At 44.3% G+C, this 19,694-nt stretch overlaps 3 protein-coding genes across 10 annotated transcripts in view; 2 read left to right on the top strand and 1 right to left on the bottom strand.

The window, feature by feature from the left end:
* The window catches only part of PXK (PX domain containing serine/threonine kinase like), a 34,833-nt gene extending 27,966 nt beyond the window's left edge, over nucleotides 1-6,867 (top strand). For 3 of the 6 annotated variants that reach the window (XM_082768606.1, XM_082768605.1, XM_082768610.1), the window contains one exon: nucleotides 6,381-6,867. In XM_082768606.1, the coding sequence (XP_082624732.1) occupies nucleotides 6,381-6,586 (206 nt within the window). In that variant the 3' untranslated portion in view covers nucleotides 6,587-6,867. Of the gene's footprint in view, nucleotides 1-469; nucleotides 577-3,225; nucleotides 3,310-6,380 lie in introns of those variants that run through there. The other 3 variants (XM_082768609.1, XM_082768608.1, XM_082768607.1) reach the window with 2 other exon arrangements.
* A 1,163-nt stretch (nucleotides 6,868-8,030) lies between these two features.
* Nucleotides 8,031-12,567, bottom strand: PDHB (pyruvate dehydrogenase E1 subunit beta). Its single transcript, XM_082768611.1, has 9 exons — nucleotides 12,409-12,567; nucleotides 12,193-12,300; nucleotides 12,052-12,114; nucleotides 11,939-11,974; nucleotides 11,565-11,850; nucleotides 10,561-10,671; nucleotides 9,843-9,934; nucleotides 9,225-9,366; nucleotides 8,031-8,874 (listed from the first exon to the last, which is right to left on the bottom strand). Exons 1-9 carry the CDS (start codon nucleotides 12,505-12,507, stop codon nucleotides 8,729-8,731), a joined length of 1,083 nt encoding a protein of 360 aa, XP_082624737.1. The 5' UTR covers nucleotides 12,508-12,567; the 3' UTR covers nucleotides 8,031-8,728.
* A 120-nt stretch (nucleotides 12,568-12,687) lies between these two features.
* KCTD6 (potassium channel tetramerization domain containing 6) lies at nucleotides 12,688-19,674 on the top strand. 3 transcript variants are annotated; one of them, XM_082768096.1, is made up of 3 exons: nucleotides 12,688-12,779; nucleotides 16,871-16,979; nucleotides 18,164-19,674. In XM_082768096.1, exons 2-3 carry the CDS (start codon nucleotides 16,953-16,955, stop codon nucleotides 18,848-18,850), a joined length of 714 nt encoding a protein of 237 aa, XP_082624222.1. In that variant the 5' UTR covers nucleotides 12,688-12,779; nucleotides 16,871-16,952; the 3' UTR covers nucleotides 18,851-19,674. The 3 variants fall into 3 exon arrangements, with proteins under 3 accessions (XP_082624222.1, XP_082624224.1, XP_082624223.1); XM_082768098.1 differs by lacking the exon at nucleotides 12,688-12,779 and adding an exon at nucleotides 13,210-13,473; XM_082768097.1 differs by lacking the exon at nucleotides 12,688-12,779 and having other exon boundaries at nucleotides 16,159-16,979.
* Nucleotides 19,675-19,694: the final 20 nt, after the last annotated feature.

Below are 19,694 nucleotides of genomic sequence, written 5' to 3'. Positions count from 1 at the left end.
CCTGTATTGCTGTGTTGTAATTTCAGAGGTTTTGTGTCTGACAAATTGAGTGGCTTAGGCTGCATAAATCTCTTCTCTGCTAGCCCACTGGTAACACCAGTAGAGCATCTTATGCAGAGAAACAAATCAGAAACAGATTTGGGTCAAAAATAAACACTTCATTTTTAGCCAGTTCCCTCTTCCAGTTTGCTAGGTAGCTATGCAGACAGTTTTGCTAATGTTTAGGACAGGTGGTGGGATGTGGTGCAGAATCTGCTTGAGTGGGCATTGCCAGAAATAGAAATACTTGTGAAAGTTTGAGTGCAAATCTGAATATTGAGCTACAGTGGACAGGCTTCAGTCAGAAAGGCTAGAAAAGCAGCACTGGCAAACATTAACAGCAAAAGATGTTAATGGAGAATATATCTGGAAGGGAAGCTGTCTGTAATGTCTGTTATGACAACTCGTGCCATACAATTCCTACTCACAGGAGCTTTCTGTAGAGTACAACTTGTTAACCAAAGCGAGGAAATCAAATTTGTTTGCTGTGGGTGGTCTTTCAAAGGATGCTACAGCTTGTGAGTTTGAGTTTCAAATCATTTGTGCTGAAATTCAAATTAGTCACTTCTCCTTCAAGTTGAGAGCACGTTGAAGTGTATGTTTTCTGAACTAACTTCTTCCAGTTACTCTAAACAAGTTAATTACAGTTGTTGCGTTGCACAATAACAGCTCTGTTCTCTGGATGCATTGACTCCTAGCTGGAGGGTTTATTTCATGTTCTGTATGCTTTAAATAGGAAGTAGCTGAAAACGCAGAAGAAAATCCCATGCCTTCAGAAGAGGATTTAGAAAACATTATTTTTCTTTCTGAAATCAGACTACCTTTTACTTGCATTTTGGCTTTAATGTGTGTTGGAACTTGACTGCAAGCTCTTTCAAGTTTTGAGCATATGGTGCAGGTTTGTGTGTAGACATGGCTCAGATGGCTAAAAACGGCTCATGTTTTGGCCCAAAAACTTGGCTTTGATGTTCCCACCCCGTCACAGTGTTGGTCATCCAGCTGGCAGTGTGCACGTGGGGACTTATAGTGATCTGCCCCATGTCTGACATGGTGCACAGTGCCTGACCTGCATTCAAATCTGGGAGTGCTTTGGAGGGCTGATGGTGTTGATGCATTTAAGTTGGCATGAAGGCAAGCGTCACCATCTCAGGAATGCTTTCGTAAGTAGAATTTATAGAAGAAACTTCAGATACTAGCTCCAAGAGAAGGATAGTATGTTTGATTTTTCACCAGCAACCTTGTCCTTGTACCTATTCTGTGCAACTGTGCTATTCATGACCTGTTGCAAAACTCACTGGCCCCATGGTAGGACTTTTTTTTTTTTTTTTTTTTTTTTTTTTTTGTGACAGTTGATGCATCTGTAGCTTCTCTCTCTTTTTTCCCGTTCCCCTTGGTTTACTAAGGATATTTACCTCTAAACCAAAATTGCTTGTGGATGTCAGTGTGGTGAGATAACCCTCAAAAGGGGAATGAGGTTTTCAGTCTGTCTTTCTGTTTTGGTTGTGGTATGTTAGTATCATGGCATGTTAAAGCGTCTTGCTGATACAGTGCCAAACCAAAAAGAAGGCTGATAGGGAAGAGGGTATCCGACAGAAGCTTCTGTCCTTGTGGCCTGTTCCCATCCCCGTCAATGTGGTTTGTGGGTATGTACAGGGCCAGAAACACTGACCAAAGGTAAATGGGCTCCAGGCTGCCATGCCCTGGGGAAGGAACCTCATTCAGGGGGTTTCTTGCATGTTGAGATGTGCTTCCTCTCTGAACAAAGTGTGAGACTTCGCTTGCAGTGGAGCGCTTGGTGTAGTCAATGCAAAACGTACCAGGAATGAAAATGAGTGCAGCTACGATGGCTGCAGCTGTAGGATTGAATGTTACCTGCTCTGAGGGGAGAGGTGTCTAGTAGATACCTGGATTCCCATGGGAGTTTCTCGCTGACCAGAATGTTTGTTTTGGGTCAGTTTTGTTGCAGTTACCTGGATAACTACCATCTTTGAAATACATTTAGATCAATGAGCCTAATGTAATTTCTGTGTTTCTGACATTCTCTCTTGAATGTTTGATTTATTTTTTCCCCCTTTACTTGCACACTTCTATCTACTTTGCTTCCTTGAATGTCTATTATTGTTCTTTGTGGCTAGGATCAGAAGGGATGTAGAACACTGTGGTATGGGTTATTTGAAACTTCACTACATTTTCTCCAAATCCAGTAAGCCCATAAAATTCCAGAAAGCTCTCTGTGATAGACGTTTGGAGGGTGCCATTTTGGCCAACCCCTTCAGAATGATACCAATAAATAGGATTGCTGCCCTGTGAGAATAAAGTGAGAGAGTTGTACTGTACTTCAGCTTTTTTTGTGCCAGTTGTTCTGAATGTTTCCTGAAGAGCCATGTGGTGCATCTTTTCTGCTCTTCAGCTGTCTATAAGACCATTTTAATGCTTTAGCAAGCACTGTTCTTGAGTGTCTGATCCATGTAGCATAAGCGTAAATACAGGTGTTAATATGACAGGACATGTTCCACGAGCTGAATGAATTTCATCTTCTGTGGCTAATATTCCTGCAGATTTCTTGCTAAATATCTCTCAATGCACTTTAATACTGTAAAGCTTGAATTACAGCATGTGCAATTGAAAATATGTGTGTTGCATTTGTACATCAGGTATAATAATCCTTACAGCATGGAAAATGGTGGCTCATTGTTCAGAATTCACAGCATTGAATATGTAATCTGAAAAAATCAATCTGCTATCCCCACGTTTTTCAGTGAATGAGAATGTATTGAGTTTTGTACTAAATTTTCAGCTAACACTATCTGTTTTTCTTACTTTGACACGAGATCCGGATGATTAACTTGTGTCCTCTCTCTTTCTCTGCTGTCTTCAATAGAGCATGCATCATTTTGAACGTGAATTTTCGGAAAAGTAAGCTAATGCTGATTTATCTCTTTAAAGATGCTCTGTTTCTGTATGGGAAAGTTGAATGCAAATCTTAAACTTGCTTAGTATTGGGAGGGAATAGAAGAAAAAGATCTAAACATTCTTATGGATTATTTTAATGAAATACAGCATCTTTAAAAACTATCACTAAAATGATGTTCTTTGTTTGCATCCCATTCTCTCAGCAAATTTTTAATGCTATTTGCACAATTACTGTCACTTTAAATTCATAATTAAGTTTTTGTTTCAATTCAGGCATCAAGTTTACAGCATCTGATTTACTTCCTATTCCTTTTAACACACTCTCTTAACAAAAATGTCCCTGTAAAAAAACCCTTGGTAAGTTCTTGTTTGAGTGTTTTATTGTTATAACTGTAAATGAGTAAATGTGTGTTTGCAGGCAACTCCTTCCAGCATATGCATTGGAAAGGTCTAGGGATAATTGAGCACTTGTCTGAAATATTTTTCCTGGTAAATATGGGAAAATACTTCATTGTTGGGTAGAACAATTTTTTAGTAGATGTAGCTGTGTACAAATACACTGGAGTGAACTAAGATTTCCTTTGCACCACTCATGTCCAGAAGGACAGTGTGATTGAAATGAATAGATTTGAAGGATTTTCAGAATCAAGGTCTTAATTAACAGGTTCAATATGTAATGGTCACACCTAGTCAGATACTATCTTAAAACCTGTGTGTATTTATATTTTAAGGCAGAGATACAGTGTAAGATCTCCTAAGAGTTTCTTTTAACTGTGTGTTGTTGGCAGCACAATTTCAATAATATTTAGTCCTGAGGAACTTAACACACTTGCAGGAAGGTGGCCTCTCCCCCTACTTCTGTGTCCATGACACCATTCTAAAATAACCAGACCAAAATCTGAAGGTAGCACATGGAAACTTGGCCTAATTCTTATATAGTGGCTTTTTGCCTTTGTCAAATAGGTACCTTCTTTTGCTGAATATATTACTGTTTGTATTCCACACCGAGTCCTTGCCACTGTTCTCATGATCATTCCCTATTGTGTCTTGTACAACCACTTGCAAAACCTCTTCGATCTCATCTTGCTGTTCCAGCTAAAAATCTTGTCTTTTTTCTCTACAACTCTTGCATCTCTTTCATAGGATAGTTTAGGTTGGAAAACACCTTTAAGATCATTTGGTCCGGCCTTTAACCAAGGCCAACTCCTTTGTGATGAGCCATTCTTGGCTCTTTTACAGCTGTTAATCTGATCCCAAGTTTGATGCTAGCGTTGGGACGCCAGACCTTTGTGTTTTTCTGCTCTGACCACTTTAACCTCGAAAGTGATTACTTCAACTGTTCTTGGTCTTGTTCTTGTGGCAAATTGTCAAGTTTTGCTTCACTGTGCTCTACTGTCAGTGTGTATACAGAGACATGAGAAACAGGACTCTAGCCTAGGGGATGATTTTCCAGTGTTTCTAATAACAAATTATATCTTTGGCTACTGTAAAAACACAGGTTTGGATATTTAGATGACCTCAAGGCATCAATATGCAGTTTGCTATTTCAGTTCATGCTAACATTGTGCAATGCTCTGATTACTTAAGAGAGTAGTTGATCCACATGCAACGGGCATGTTAAATTGTTCCACTTGATCCCTGGTATTTCTGCTAAGACTTGAATGCTACTTCTGAAAGGGAGGAGCGTGAAAACAAGAGCCCGATACAGACTTCTGTTTTCTTGTCACAGAGAAGGGTTTTCATGCCAATGAGAATTTCTTCTGCGAGTCTGAAGTGCTATAATCATAGCATGTATTAATGTTCATTGGCAAAATAGAATGCTTTGTGTAAATACTCTTTATTTGGAGCTTGGTACCATATGGTAAAAGTCTCAAAGACTGGTACAAATTGAAAATGAAGGAGCTTTGAGTTATGACTTTCATCTAATACAAATACTTTATTTTCTTACAGCAGCTTTTTTTTTTCCTTACTATTGCCTGTTAGTTTGAGAGAAAGCATTAGTTAGAAACTGAGAAGGAAGCAGAGCCCAGAGAGCATCTTGACACCTTTTTTTGCTTTGTGTGGCTGAGCTTTATCCTTTGAATACTTCTTGAATCCATGTCACACAATTTCCAGTAACTTCTTGGTATTTATTTACTTCATAGCAAGTATTCCTACTTCAGAAACCTTAATCTCTTGTTTGGCCTCACGTTGTTTGCTCTTTTGTCCAAAAGTATCATAGTTCTTGCTGCTTACCAATCTATTCCTCGTTGTAGGTTAGTTACCAAAACCAAGTGTTGGGCTATAGATGTCGTTTGTCTCTCTAGCCATATTTTGGAGTAATTCATGAACTAGACAATGGAGTTAAAGTTCATCATTCAATAATCCTAAATCTTAACCCTTATACCCCTCCTCATTCCAGAACATAAGACAGGCCCATCATTCCCCATACAGCTTGGGATGTGCTACCAATGCCACCTTCACGTGGTTGTCTTGTGGAACAGCACAGGGTCACCTCTGGCCTTTGCTCTTACTCCTGCCATTTATCTTTGATTACTTGTGTAGAAATTATGGTGTAATGTGCAGCAGCTGAGTTGCACAAGAGCAGGGTGTTCAGGAGAGCAGCTTGGGGCAAGTCAGGCCATCTGCTGGGATCTGAGCTGCCAGGATCCTCACTGCTGGGTTAGATGCCTGCATGCACAGCTCTGGTCTCTGGCTTCCCAGCCCTCTCCCTGCAAGTTGTCAGGACACGGAGCTTGAAGCACGATAAGACAATACGAGAGGGATGTGACTGGGGTCAAAAGCAAGGGCCAGACTGCAAGGTGGGGGTACAGGCAGAAGGCAAGTGGTGTGAGTGGCAGATTGTTGTGATTCATTTGGCCTCTGAAACAGGCGTTTGCTTGTTTCTCCATGGTTGGTTGGTCTGACAGTGAAAGCGTAAAACATTTTCATAAACCCTCTATCTGCAGTTAGTCGTCTAAAAATGAAATATAACCTGACCAGGTATCACAAATGCTACAGCAATGTGGTCCGTGTGTGTAACATTAATCATATAAATATGAAGTTAGTAAGATCTGCTCCCAGTATTTGGTACTGCTTATGACCCAAAGGGCAAACAGCTTCACTGGGGACAAACAATAGAAACTGAGCCTGGGGAGCTCTGTTAATTGTTCTGTTGTGCATGATCACGTTTGAGTCATGTTTTGCATCCTTGCATACTGAGGCACTTCAGGCTTCTTTTAGAGGTGTCTCAGGTGACACAACTCACCTGCAGATAGAGGGATTTGATCACTTTGGCATTTTTCACCCGTTCTGTTCTTCACACTGCACTTGCTTTCAAGGAATGACGTGACTAGTGCAGGACTGACCTAGTCTGGCTACACAGCCACAGCGCTCTGCAGCAGGACCTCCTGGGCATACTCAAACATCTTCTCTCCTCAACTCAACAGGAGCATCGTCGATACCCCCAGCACCGCCACCGCCGCCCCTGCCACCAGCAGCTCCTCCTCCAAGTACAGAGGTGCCAATGCAGCCGAGCCCTCAGCCCGCCATCAGCGCAAGCCGAGGAGCTTTACTCAGCTCCATTCAAAACTTTCAGAAAGGAACTCTGAAGAAAACACAGACGTGTGACTACAGTGCTCCCAGGATCAGCTGAGGCTACCGGTTCCACCAGGATTGAATTCCCCTTCCCCTTCCTGTGCTGTCTCGGAACAAGCCCCTTCTGCGTGGCGACATTCACCAGCATAGAGCGGCTAACCACACTGTAGCTCCATTTTACCCCTCTTTCAGCTTTCCTTGAGCAGCAGCACTGCACTGTGGATTGCATTGCCATGCTAAGTATTCTATTCTTTTATTTGGTTTTAAGAACTTTTTTCTCTAGCTACACTATCAGGGCTGTATGGCTGAATAAAAATCTGAAAATAGGAATGACCACAATCAAGGTGAATTGAAGCTTTTTTTTTTTTTTTTCTAGTTCTGTTTCCCCACTTTTCTTGCCAAATTACAGGAATTTAGTTTTAGTCTGCTGTAAGATTTTTTCAGTACTATTCATATAACTGTAACTCATCTCACTCTTCCTGCATCAAATCAGCAAGTTTTGTTTTAGATAATCCAAAAAAGTAAAACCAACCCACCAAACCAACCTTTGAAGTATACTGCACAGGTGAGGGAACTGGAGAATTAAATCTTATTCCCACCGTATTTGTTGGTGGAGTAAAAATGCTGTCTCAAACTTGTTTTAATGGACATCCTACCTGCAACTCTAAAGGAAAGTTTTTTTTAAGTAAGGAAACAGGTGAAATGGGAGTTAATAGGGCACCGGGATATTATTCATGATTTAGTTAAATGGGACTTTACTTCAAGTTAATTTTACAGCTTAAACTTTATTGAAAGATCCTTTTTGATTTGACTAAAACCTTAAATTGCACTTTAAAGGATTATAGATAATCCATTTTTTAAATTCAGATACATCAGTGTTTGTTACTATGCAGAGAATGTCTGTACAAAGTTTCATGTAACCTGTGATATTCAGTCATTTTTATTAAAATGTTAATGGAATTCCTCCTGCAGTGTGGTGGTGGATGTATTCTGATAGAACTTTGCTTGCAAGCAGACTTCTAAAAACCCTAATAACACTTCTGCTACCAGGAAATACCCTGAGAGATATTCCTGGCTTGTAACTGAAATAGGACCTAAGCTCTTCTGTCTGCTTAAGAGAGGTAAGTATCCAGTTCAGTGGGAAGGCAGCTTTTCCTGACTATAGAGCAAGTCATGCTGCACAGACTGCTACAGGCACTGCTTACTCCGGTACTGGTTGCAGTAACAGAAGCTGCTGACCAAAAACTACCTGTCAGGAATAGCCCCTTAGCTAAACCCTGGTATGTGGTTGCAGTCTAGCAGCTTAAAAGCTACCACAACTCTTTCTGAGCTCTTCAGACACAACTACTACTTTTGAATAAATAGTTTATTACCCAACTCTGAATAAAATCTTTTTTTTTTTTCCCCACATATAAGAACTAGTGTTTGAGCATTCTATTGTTCATCCCTCTGGCAAGTTAAAAAAAAAAAAAAAACAAAAACAAAAACATAAAAGCAACAAATAGGAGCAAGTGTTTTATCACTGTACATGACAGCTAGTAAAGCAAATGTGACAGCTAATAAAGAATAAATAGATAGTATTTCCCCTTGCATACCAAAGAGGATGAGGATCTTTAAGCTTGTGCGCAGAAGCTTTTCTGTGTGATGAAAGAGTACTCCTCAGCCTGAGTACATTAGCTCTTAACCCATGCCACAGGCCACTTTGTACAGATACAGTTGCACTTGCTGAAAGCAAGGCCTTGCTCAACTCCAGCTTGATTCTTCACCATCAAAAAGCCTTGCAAATAGCTCCTAGAGATATGCGGCATTCCAGGACTAAATTCAGGGCAAATTCCCCTTTTGCTACTATTTTTCACTCATCCACCATCACAGTCAGTTAAACACAGGTAGTCCAATAATTACAAGCCAAGCAGAAATTGAAGTGTTTTTTTTTCCTCCCTTTGAATTTTGAATACATGGAGATCCCAACCCACCTGTACAGCTGAAGTACAAGCTGACTAACAGACAAGCATTACCACATCATTGCTTATATCAAGTGTGGCTTAGAAGGTAACCCTGTTACACACAGCCATGTAAATATTTCTGGTAGATCACTGTACTTGACTGTACAAAAGAATGTAGCTATACAAAGTTACGCATACAACTTGCCTTACACCATTAATACTTTTTAAAGCAGGACTTTAAAACATGTATTTACAACTCAGATATTCAAAGTTTTCTTCACTGCAAATATTATATCCTTCACTTGAGGTATGCAGTTATCTTCTAAAATTTTTGCATAAGGCATAGGAACATCTGCACCGGTAACACGCACAGCTGGAGCATCCAAGTAGTTAAAGGCAGATCCTGAAACAGAAGACAGGTGTCAGGTTGATGCACACTATGGTTTTCCATCAATTTAGCATTTAAGGCCTAATATACTTTCAGTTTTCTTCCTGTAGTTCCAGAGATAGCTGTTCCTGCTCGTTTATCAGCATGCACTGCAGTTTAGACAGAAAGTTACCATCCTGCTTCTCACAGGCTCTTAGGATAAGGTTTACACCAGAAAGCCAGCTGAATTGACCGTATGAACACCACTAGAGCAAGACAGCTACACTTAAGCTCCAACGAAGTTTCTCTTCATCTGGCTTTATCATGAAGTCATCAGAATTTAGACTAGGAAATGAGATCAACTTGTATATCGAAAACCTCAGTACCTTCCATGATCCTGGCACAGATTTCAGCTCCTACTCCAAACTGCGGCCATCCTCCTTCTACAGTTACAAGGTGGTTTGTCTTGATAACGCTGGCTTCCACCGTTTCGATATCCATTGGTCTAATGGTGCGCAGATTTATCACCTGAAAAAAGCACTGAGTGAGTTTCATGATGATCTAGGCCTGTTTTTTTCTGCTGTTTGGGTACACTGTCCTCTAGCACTTTGTTCTATTCTGACTTCCATGATAAGACTTAATAATTTCATTAACTTTATCCTGACAGAGACTCTGCAGAACAGTTCCTGGTGGCTCCTGGGAAGTGTCAGACAGATGAGTCTTGCCATATATAGATACAACCATGCTGATAGGTAGCGTCATTGTTCTGCTTACACAGAGAGGCCAATCTGAACATCTTTAGTAGTTCTGCCTTAAGTTTGTGATGAAAGAGTCAAATGCAGAAACATGTAACACACATGCTTGGCTTGTTGACTGCTAAGGCACTTAAAATATAAAAAGCTTGTTGTTTATAAACTGACATTCTGCAGAGCCTGAACAAAGACCCTGTCTGCCTTTTTGCCCTAAGTCCAAGGAAAGGGAGAAGCAACAGAAACCCCACACACCTCACACTCTACACCTTCTTTGGCCAGTACAGCAGCTGCTTCCAAACAGTGTCCAACAGGTCTTGAGTGTGACACTAATGTAACATGAGTTCCTAGAAAAAAAGTGTTAAAAAAGCAAATAAAGACTTAAAGCTTTTCTCTAAGTCCTAGATTCTTTTCAAGGTAGCGTTAGTAGTCTCTTGTAATTTAAGTCCATTTCATTTAGTTGAAATGTGAAGTATTCCACACCCATACTTAACATGGAGAGTGGTAGTAGGACTATATGAAGACACAAACTTTATCTTTTAATTTGGAGATCAGATATTTAATAGTTTTTACATTTTCCCTTTTGAGCATTTGTATCATTCAGTGGTAATTTATGAACAAAGAGGCTGAAATGCTACAGTGATCTTATCCATTTTTGAAAAAGTAATTAAAGGCGAAGAAAAAAAGGTTTCCTTGCACATCACCTACACTATCCCTACAGTAAAGAACAAATCTTTTAGAAAGGTGCTGTTTGAAATGCGATACAGAGAATCAGGTAATTTTTCTTTATACAGGGAACAGAACAATTAAGTATACTACAGTACAAGTAACATTGATATTTGAAACACTTTCTTATGTCCCATGACAGGAGTCTCTCTCAACAGTTGAATTTTAAAAACAAAACAACAAAAAAAACCAACAGTCCCCTGGCAGTTCACTTAGTAAGGATACAAAAAACATGTTCTTGGCTTACCTTCCCTTTCTATTTTGGCTTTTCCAATTGGAACAACAAAATCCTTTGACTGTGCCTGTTCAGACATTTCAAAGGGAACACCGTACAGCAATTCATTTTCCAGCATCACAACTAGAACAAAACACATTTGGGTTAACTTGTACTTCCAGAAGAGGAGGACTGTGCTTATAAAACTGTATTGCAGCAGACTAGCTCAAGATAGTGACTCTATCCAGGCAACAGAGACTTCATTACATTTGTAAAAGCAGTAATAATAACAACAACAGTATCAACAGTCTACTCATCGCTACTGAATCAATTTTAAAACTGTCTAAGGTTTAATATTATACGTGATAAGGTATTTAGCTTTTGGCATATGACAGTGATAGATATTTACACAAAAGATTTAAAGAGCTTCGTATGTTTCCTCCTTAAAAAACAAACAGAAACTGACAGAATATAGAGCTGGGAAGCATAGGCTGATGAAGGTAACTGACTTATGAAGCCTTTGTTTTTAAAAAGGTAGACTGTAAAATTTAAGCCTGTATACTCCGCTTCACAAACTAGATCAAAGAGAGTGGGAAAGGTCACGATGAATAACTATTTCTGTAGAATTTCTAGTTTCAGAAAGGTTTTAAATTTTGCACATGTACTTGTGAGAAATAAAAAACAAAAATTGCCCTACTTTTGGTTAATGAGATTCTGAATTTATCATCTGAAAAGTGCACATGGTCCGACACTGTATATGTAGGAACTCCTCCTGACTCATCTCCCTCATTTTTAACTCCTTTACGGTAAGTCCATAAACACAGCTTCTAAGCTTTCAGATTGGTACCAAACTACCATTAAGGGTAGAACTGGCAACAGCACAAAGAGGCTACTGCTAGCAAGCCAAATAAGCATTAGGAAAAAATTAAGTATCAGCATCAATACACCTAAAATATATATTTTAATATGAGGCAGGAGGGGAAAACGGACATTCTTTTCAGCACTGACTGTGAGATAGCACCGTGATCTGTGTTCACCTGGATTGTCATCCCGGATTGCCGCTTTCAGCAGACCTTTGGCATCTTCTGAGCTCCAAGGACTAACAACTTTGAGTCCTGGGCAGTGCCCGTACCACGCCGCGAAGCACTGCGAGTGCTGTGCAGCCACGCCAGCGGACGCCCCGTTGGGGCCTCGGAAGACGATGGGCACGGGGATGGACCCTGCGGACATGTAGCACGTCTTGGCTGCCGAGTTGATGACCTGATCGATGGCTTGCATGGAGAAGTTGAACGTCATGAACTCGCACACCGGCCTCAACCCTGCCTGTTGAAGTGTCAGATGAGAGGTTGGTAAGCTAACAAAAAGCGGTTCGTTTCATGGTGTAATTAAGAAGGAACGTGAGGGTACAGACCATGGCAGCACCGACGGCGATCCCCGTGAAGCCCATCTGCAAAGAAACAAACGGAGAATAAGCACGGGGGGCGCTGAGCCGACCTCTTAGGTGCAAAACATCCGAAGCCATACCTCAGATATCGGCGTGTCGATGATCCTCTTGTCCCCATACTTCTTCCACAGCCCCCTGGAGATCTGCGAGGCAGCAAAACGCCGTCAGCCCCCGTGGTTGGCCCCCCCCCACCCCCCGTCCCGGTAACGGCGCCCGCTCACCTTGTAGGCACCGTCGTACTGGGCCACCTCCTCCCCCAGCAGGAAGACTCGCTCGTCCCTCTCCAGCTCCTCGTCCAGCGCCTGGTTCAGGGCGTCCCTCACCGTCACCTGCGGGGCGACACCGAGCTCGTCCCGCTCCCGGAGCGCCGGGACGCCCCCTGCACAGCCCTACCCAGCCCAGCGGCTCCCCCTCGGGGGCCTGCTTCCCCTTTTTACCTGGATGGCGGCGGCGGCGGAGAGCCGGAGGCCGCGGCGGGGCTGCGGGAGGCGGCAGCCGAGGGGCGCCAGGAGCCGCAGCGCCCGGCCCGCCGCCATCTTGGCCGTGTCCTCTGAGGGGCGGCGGGAGCAGCGCAGCCCCGCGCCCGGCTCTCGCGAGACCTCGCCTCGCAGTGACGCCACCGGCTGAAGGGAGGCGGCGCCCCGCCCTCACCCGACCGGAGGGGGCGGGAAAAGGGGCGTGGCTTCATCAAACCACGCCCCCTCCCTCCCGCCGCCCCGGTCCGCTCCCCCCTCCCCGTGCCCCCGCCCCCGCCCCCGTCCCCGCCGCCGCCGCCGCCGGGCCCTGCGCGGAGCCGGGAGCTGCGCCCGTGAGTGCGGGGCCGGGCCGCGCCGCGGAGCCTTGGGGGGGGCCGGGGGGGCTCGGGGCTGAGCGCCCCGGCTCGGGGCCGGGTCCCGGTGCAGGCGGAGGGCGGTGGGTGTCCGCTCGGCCCGGGGAGCGAGGGGTTGGGGGGGGGGGAACGGGAGGTACCGGGGGGGGTCCCGCAGCCCCTCGGGGGGCAGCCCCGAGCCGCTGCGGTCTGCAGGCGGAGCGCGGCGCTCCCGGCACCGGCTGTGCTGAATCACGGCCCCCGGGGGGGTGCAGCCGCCGTGAGCTGCCCCGGTGCAGCCCCGCACCCCCCCCAAGGTGCTCGTGGGTGGCCCCACGGAGGGGGTCCGCGGGGTGGGACCGGGGTCCCGAGGGGCTCGGGGCTCACGGTGGGGCTATTTGGGGGGGGGGGGGCAGCGCCGGTGTTTGTCTCCATCACTTAGGGTGAAGGCTGAGCACCGACCTACGGAGCTAACGGAGAGCGGGGGCTGCGAAACCCCACGGCATCCCCGTGCCTTGGCGTGGGGAGGGGGCGGGATGCTCCCCCGGTGAAGGCAGGCGCTGTGTGAGCAGATTTGCCAGCCCCCAGCCTTAAGAACCTGCTGCCGCCGTGCCCGGGGCAGCTCGGGGCTGGATCACCCTGGCTCCGTGCTGCCGGCGGCTCCTGGGCTGCAGCCCAGTTTGTGGTGGTTCAGGTGGGTGGCTGATAGAGATTTGCTATCAAAACTTGCCTTCGGATTTTTAAGAGAGGCTCAGGAATAGAGGGGTTGTGCGTTGACAGCGTGCTGGGAGCAGGAGTTGCGTTTTCTCGTCTTTGGGGATCCAAATGTCAGGAGCTGGGAGCTCACCAAGTGGGCGAGTAGCTCGAGATACCACGTGTATTTATCCGTATAAATGCACGGCTGGCTTTGCACAGTTCCTGTCAACTTACTGTTGATCCTGAAACCCGCAGTACCTACTGAGGTTAAACAGTTTATGTAGTCATTGAACAGTTTGTGTTGTAATTTTGCTACCAAACTGTCCATCAATACTCCAAGCAAATCCTTCAGTTCATTTCTTGGAGAAAACTAGCTGAAAAGCATTCGGAGCAGCTCCAGTGGCACGTGCCTCTCGACTTTGACCTGCTAGGTACGTTTCTCCTCCTTGGTGTAGCTGTGTATGATGGTAAAATGCTCTGACTTTCTCCAGGTGCAGCACACAGCCTGTGGCCTTGACCAAGTGTGACTGATGACCATGATCCTAGCAGTTAAAACGCTTCCCAGTGCTGCTGGCATTCCCCGGGTCCATCCCGGACGTGTGCGTGTCTGTTCGCAGATGCAGACGTTCAGCTGCCTCTCATTTGCTTTCTCTGAATCTCAGCTTGCAAAATGGTTGCACGTTAGTAGCTCTGTGCCTGGGAGAAGCCCTGCTGAAGTTAATGGGACTACCTGTTGCAGTAATGTTGCTAGTAAATAGCCTTGTAATCCTCTGAGTCATAAAATATTAAATAAGAGTGAGCGTTTTATGAATGCAGGTATCCAATTTGGTGCATGTACTATAAAATGATGACTAGGGTGCTTTTCTTCGAAGGTACTTGCCTCTCATTGCTAATTTCTAGCTCTGGATGTGCGTGGTGCTGGGCTATGACAGCTCCGATGACCCTGGTAACGCTGCGTGTCTTCTCCCCACTCGCAGGAAAAGCTTAATGAAGGCACGGCTGTAGGTTGACACGATCGATGTGCTCCTGCTCTCACGAAAGAGCGATGCCCTTAAACGGTGTCAGCAGTTTGTCCGGCTGAGGTTCATCCCACACCAGTATTTCTGGCAGTTATTAAAAGCAGGCTGTCCCGGGCTGCATCAGCGTGGTGATGTGGTTTGTGAGTCCTTATCTCAGGTGGTACCTGAACAGCGCTATTTTTGCCCGTGAAGTTGTCTGGAAATGCAGAGCTCCCAGGCTGGTGTGGGGAGCAGCGGATAGCTGTGGTCAGGCTCAAGCATTTTAGGATGGCCTCCTTGTGCCACCCCTTTGTGCTGTGTCTTTTGCTCCACCGTGAGCTTTGCCAGGTGAGTCTGTGCATGCCTGGCTATTCTCAATCCTTACACAAAGGTCAGTGGGACTTCTCGTTGCCACTTCTGCGTTGAGGGCTGGGTTTATTTCAGCTAATTGCTCTCGTAACTTACTTACTGTGGTGCTGCGTAGCAATACTGTGATCAAAGATCAGTTCATGATCAGAAAGTTGCCGTCATACAGGCAGTTGAATCTGTTTCTTTCATTGATGGAAAAAAAGTCTTGATTCATCTGTACTTGGGACTCAGTGAAGTTCCTTGCCGGCTGAATTATTTCAGCTTCAAGTGAGTGTTCTTCTTGAAAATGAGATACCTAGGCCAGTCTCTCTCCTATGTTTTTAATGCATCTTCATGCTATACTGGTGTTGTACATGGCCAGGGGAACAGCTATAAGTATGCATTCCTTAAAGAAGGGAAAAAAAACCCAAACCAGAAACCAGAATGTGAAAGGTCTGGGCTATTGATAAAAGGTAAGGAGCTGTACTTGAGTGACAATTCAAAATAGAGAAAACCTGAATGACTTCAAAAAAATAATTACAGACATTGGCAAAAGAGCTCGCATTCCAGGTTTATCTACTGGTGGGGGTGTGTGATTTAGTTTACTTTCTTGAGGCATGCTCCATCGCTAATTTGTAAAAATGGGATCCTGGTACGACTCGTTCCGTACCTTAATTCCTTAGTCTTCTGTTGTCTGACCTCATGATTTTCATGCAGTGGTTTTGTGTTTTCTTCTCTCGATAAACCTCAAGTGTAGCTGAGGCAGTGCCCGTGCTGCTGCCCCCCAGGCCTGGCCTGTGGAGAGCGCTGCGGGCAGGGCAGCGGAGCCCAGAGCAGGCCGCGCCGCGTTGTTCTGTGCAGAATGGCAGAACTTGCCTCGTTTTCTAGGAATGAGAAGGGCCAAGGTTGGGAATTAACCGTGAACCGTTCATTTTTTGAGAACGTAGGGCCCTGTCTCAGCTAAATCCTCCAGCTGCTTTTAGCTGTGTCCGTGCGCTGAAGTTTGCTGGTACCGGGGATGGGAGCAGAAGCCTCGGTAGCTGTGTAGTCTTTAAGATGTAAAAATAAACAAAACTGCGAAGCTGCACCCTACTTAAAGCAGGCTGACCTAAATTTTCAGCAGTTCTAGCAGAGACGCAGATTCTGGGTAGGGAATAGAGGCTTACTGACAGCTGGCTTCTCTACCCGGGTGTCCTTTAGCATGGTCAGCAGGCCACCTTTGGAAAGCTGGTGCCTGGGCTCATTCATGGCCCCTGCCTCAAGTCAGAAGCCAGGCTGTGGGTTTTTCTTGCCGTGCATGTGTGGAGAGAGTCCCCTTGTTATGCAAGTCAGCGGTTCAGCATCTTCTGGGAAGTTACAGCGTGAACCACTTCTCAAATTGCTTTCGTTGGAGCGTAGTTGAAAGGATGTTTGATGTCCTCTAGCTCGTCCCTAAAGAGATTTCTTTCGAGAGCGTGTGTCTGTGCAGTCCATTCGTGCGCTTTCTTTGTAGATTAATGTTCTTGCTATCAATTGCAGTTCTCCGCTATTGAATTATTAATTCTGCAGTGAGATTTTTTTTTCCTGCTGTTCATTCTTTCATGCTTGATTTATTCTTCTGCACAGTTTGAAACTGGAGCACGGGAATTTTGACTGGCGTTCATGGATCGCGTGCGTGACCCCAAAGGCGAATAAACAAACTTTTTTAATTGGGAAAAGGACACTTGTCTTTCAAAGTGCTCAGTTTTCCAGGTGAAAAGTAGGCCGTTTGTAAATGTAAATTGTCCTCAGAGGCACGTTGCGTGTTGTTTAATGAATCTGGGATGGTCAGAACAGCCAGCAGAGTGGCTCCCCGTGTGCTCTGGAGGCAGTGCTGTGGTAGTGTGGAGGGAGACGCAGGGAAAAGCTCGTTTGCAGATTCTGCTTCTAATGTGGCTTTGTAGCTGAATGCTCTCCTGGCAGAGAGCCTGCCTTTGATTAGAAAGCATTCCCCTTGGTTGTTCTTGTAGATACTTAGTCTGCCATGTTTTGTTGTTTGTTTTGTGTTTTTGTGTGTGCTTTCTCCTGCAGGGAGATAATAGGAGGTGAGCTGCGTATCCTTTCGACAACCTTCTGTTAAACTTGGAGTACCACGGTTCAAGCAATTGAACAGATGGATAATGGAGACTGGGGATATATGGTAAGTGATCCCGTGTAGATGAGCTGCATGACTGGGCTTTCAAGATCTCGAGGTAGGAATCCTTGCAGATCTGTCTTGCGTAGATCCAGAGTTTCAGTTATGTGAGAAGAAGAACTGAGTGTTAGAGGATCTAACTGGAGTGCTTCCCCTCATGTGCTGTTTGTGGGGAGCACTCCTGTTCTATTTCCTAGCAAAAATCAGTGAGTTCTTGACTGAGCATTAAGCTTGTTGTTGCCATTTTCCTAACACACAAAACATGAAAATAGTTTGTGCTTCTTGCATATACTTTTAAGGACTTCATCATGTTATTTGTAAGGAAAAATATTTTTCCTTTAAATCCTGTCCTAAACCAGACAAATGCATCTTATTTTTCTCCTCTTCTCATTCTCTAAACATTCTGCTGCCATGCATATGTCTCTTTTTCTCTGGCTGGCCTCAGTCCTGATTGTTAGGGTTGGTGGCCAGATGGGATTTATGTTCCTTTCTCTCTTGCTTCCTCATGTGCTATCTGGAAGCTGATGCAGACTGGCTTGGTGCTCTGCCCCCTCTTCTATGCAGCATGCTCATTTTCAAATAATCGTTTCTTTTGAGAGTTAAAAGCTGGAAGATTTTTGTTTGCTTGTTTTAGTGATGCCTCTTAACCAATGCATTGATTACTTTGATTGTGAGCTCTTGGTCTTGTGCCTAAACTTGCACTGTCTTCCTCTTTTGAGGGAGAAAAAGAGGCTTAAGACTTGTTCAGCTCATTTTTGTTGTTGTTGTTCTTCCTCTTGAAAGAGTGACAGATTTTGAAAGTAAGGAGCACTGATGGACCTCATTCAGATTAACTTGTTCTTCAGGAAATGTCTCTATTTTCATTTCCCCATCTGTAAAATAGGAGAAAAAACTTGTCCAAATGCAATTCTTAATTCTCTGACAGTACCTCAGTTGTTAAGATTTCTAAAGCATTCTGGAAATGTGCTTTCTGAATGTGAAGTGTGATCCTGTCTAGTTGCCAGCTGTGCCTTGTTGCTGGGTGGCTTGGATTTGCACAGGTTTGAAGACCGCTTAAAGGCTCCAAATGGGAAGAAGCGAGATTCTTCCTGGAGCCTGCAGTTCTCAAACAGCATTTGCCGTGTGTGTTGGTGAGGTGATTGAATCTTCTCGCCGTGGCTTGATAAACTTTGCAATTTCTCTTTTTCTAGATGACTGATCCAGTCACGCTAAATGTGGGTGGACACATGTATACGACATCCCTCACCACTCTAACGAGATATCCCGACTCGATGCTTGGGGCCATGTTCAGGGGAGACTTCCCCACCGCCAGGGACTCTCAGGGCAATTACTTCATTGACAGGGATGGACCACTTTTCCGTTACGTTCTTAACTTTTTAAGGACCTCAGAGCTAACTTTGCCACTGGACTTCAAGGAGTTTGACCTGCTTCGGAAGGAGGCGGACTTCTATCAGATCGAACCGCTCATTCAGTGTCTCAATGACCCCAAGCCTCTGTATCCTGTGGATACCTTCGAGGAGGTGGTGGAGCTGTCCAGCACCCGCAAGCTGTCCAAGTACTCCAACCCGGTGGCTGTCATCATCACGCAGCTCACTATCACCACAAAAGTCCATTCCTTACTGGAGGGCATTTCAAACCACTTCACCAAGTGGAATAAGCATATGATGGACACCAGGGACTGCCAGGTTTCCTTCACTTTCGGGCCTTGTGACTACCACCAAGAAGTGTCGCTCCGAGTCCATCTGATGGAGTACATCACAAAGCAAGGCTTCACGATCAGGAATACCAGAGTTCATCATATGAGTGAGCGTGCCAACGAAAACACAGTGGAGCATAACTGGACTTTCTGTAGACTGGCACGGAAAACAGATGACTGATTCTGACTCCGCAGGAGCCATTTCAGTGATTAGCAACTTAATTGAACAGTAAACCCAAGAGAGCCTGGATTTTGACTAAAGCAACAATGTGGTCTTTTTTTATACGAGTATTTATTGTTTATCATTAAGGACTGGAGGAGTTTCATTCTCTAGCAGCTCCTTTTGTCCTGTCCAAAAAAAAATGCATGTGCCTGTTCAGTCAAGACACCTTTTTGTTTGAAAGAGGGAGTCTGAAGAATTAGTACAATAGGGTATTTTGTGTCATTAACACAATTCTCTGACGCAACTTAAAGTGCTAAAATTACCTCTGTTTAAACGGTTTCTAATCCATCTAATGCTACACCACTGGGAGCAAGAAACAAACAGAATTTAAGAGGCAGATGGGGAAAAGCTGCTATCATGTAGACTAATTTAGTTTTTAAATCAATAAACAGTATTGTAATATTCTGCAAAAACAAATCCCACCCTTTAAAAGTACTTGATAAGTACAGTTTCTTACAGTTATGACAACTGTTTCTTTCTATGCATATAAATCAAGCAACCAAATATTATCTGTAGCCATGGAAATATGATTAGAAATATTTATATTGGATTCTGAGTGCAAAATGTCCCTGTGGTAGAATTCTTTTTAATGCCTGGTGCAATATTACTCCCAAGTGTAATGCCTGCCAGTAAGAAGCTAATAAAAATGTGAAATACAGAATACTATTTTGTATTTTGTTTGTCTTCTAGAACTCTAGTGCTTTATAAAACCCCCAAAGCATGTTATTCAGTGCTTCAGAGTAGCACAGATGCTCTGGTAGGGCTCCATTCTCCTGCATGACTGACATACTTTCTTCTTTTT

This window comes from Aythya marila (assembly GCF_965140915.1).
Source record: "Aythya marila genome assembly, chromosome: 10".
Taxonomy (NCBI): domain Eukaryota; kingdom Metazoa; phylum Chordata; class Aves; order Anseriformes; family Anatidae; genus Aythya; species Aythya marila.
Note: the sequence above shows the minus strand (reverse complement) of the source record. Positions and strands in the feature narration are given on the sequence as shown.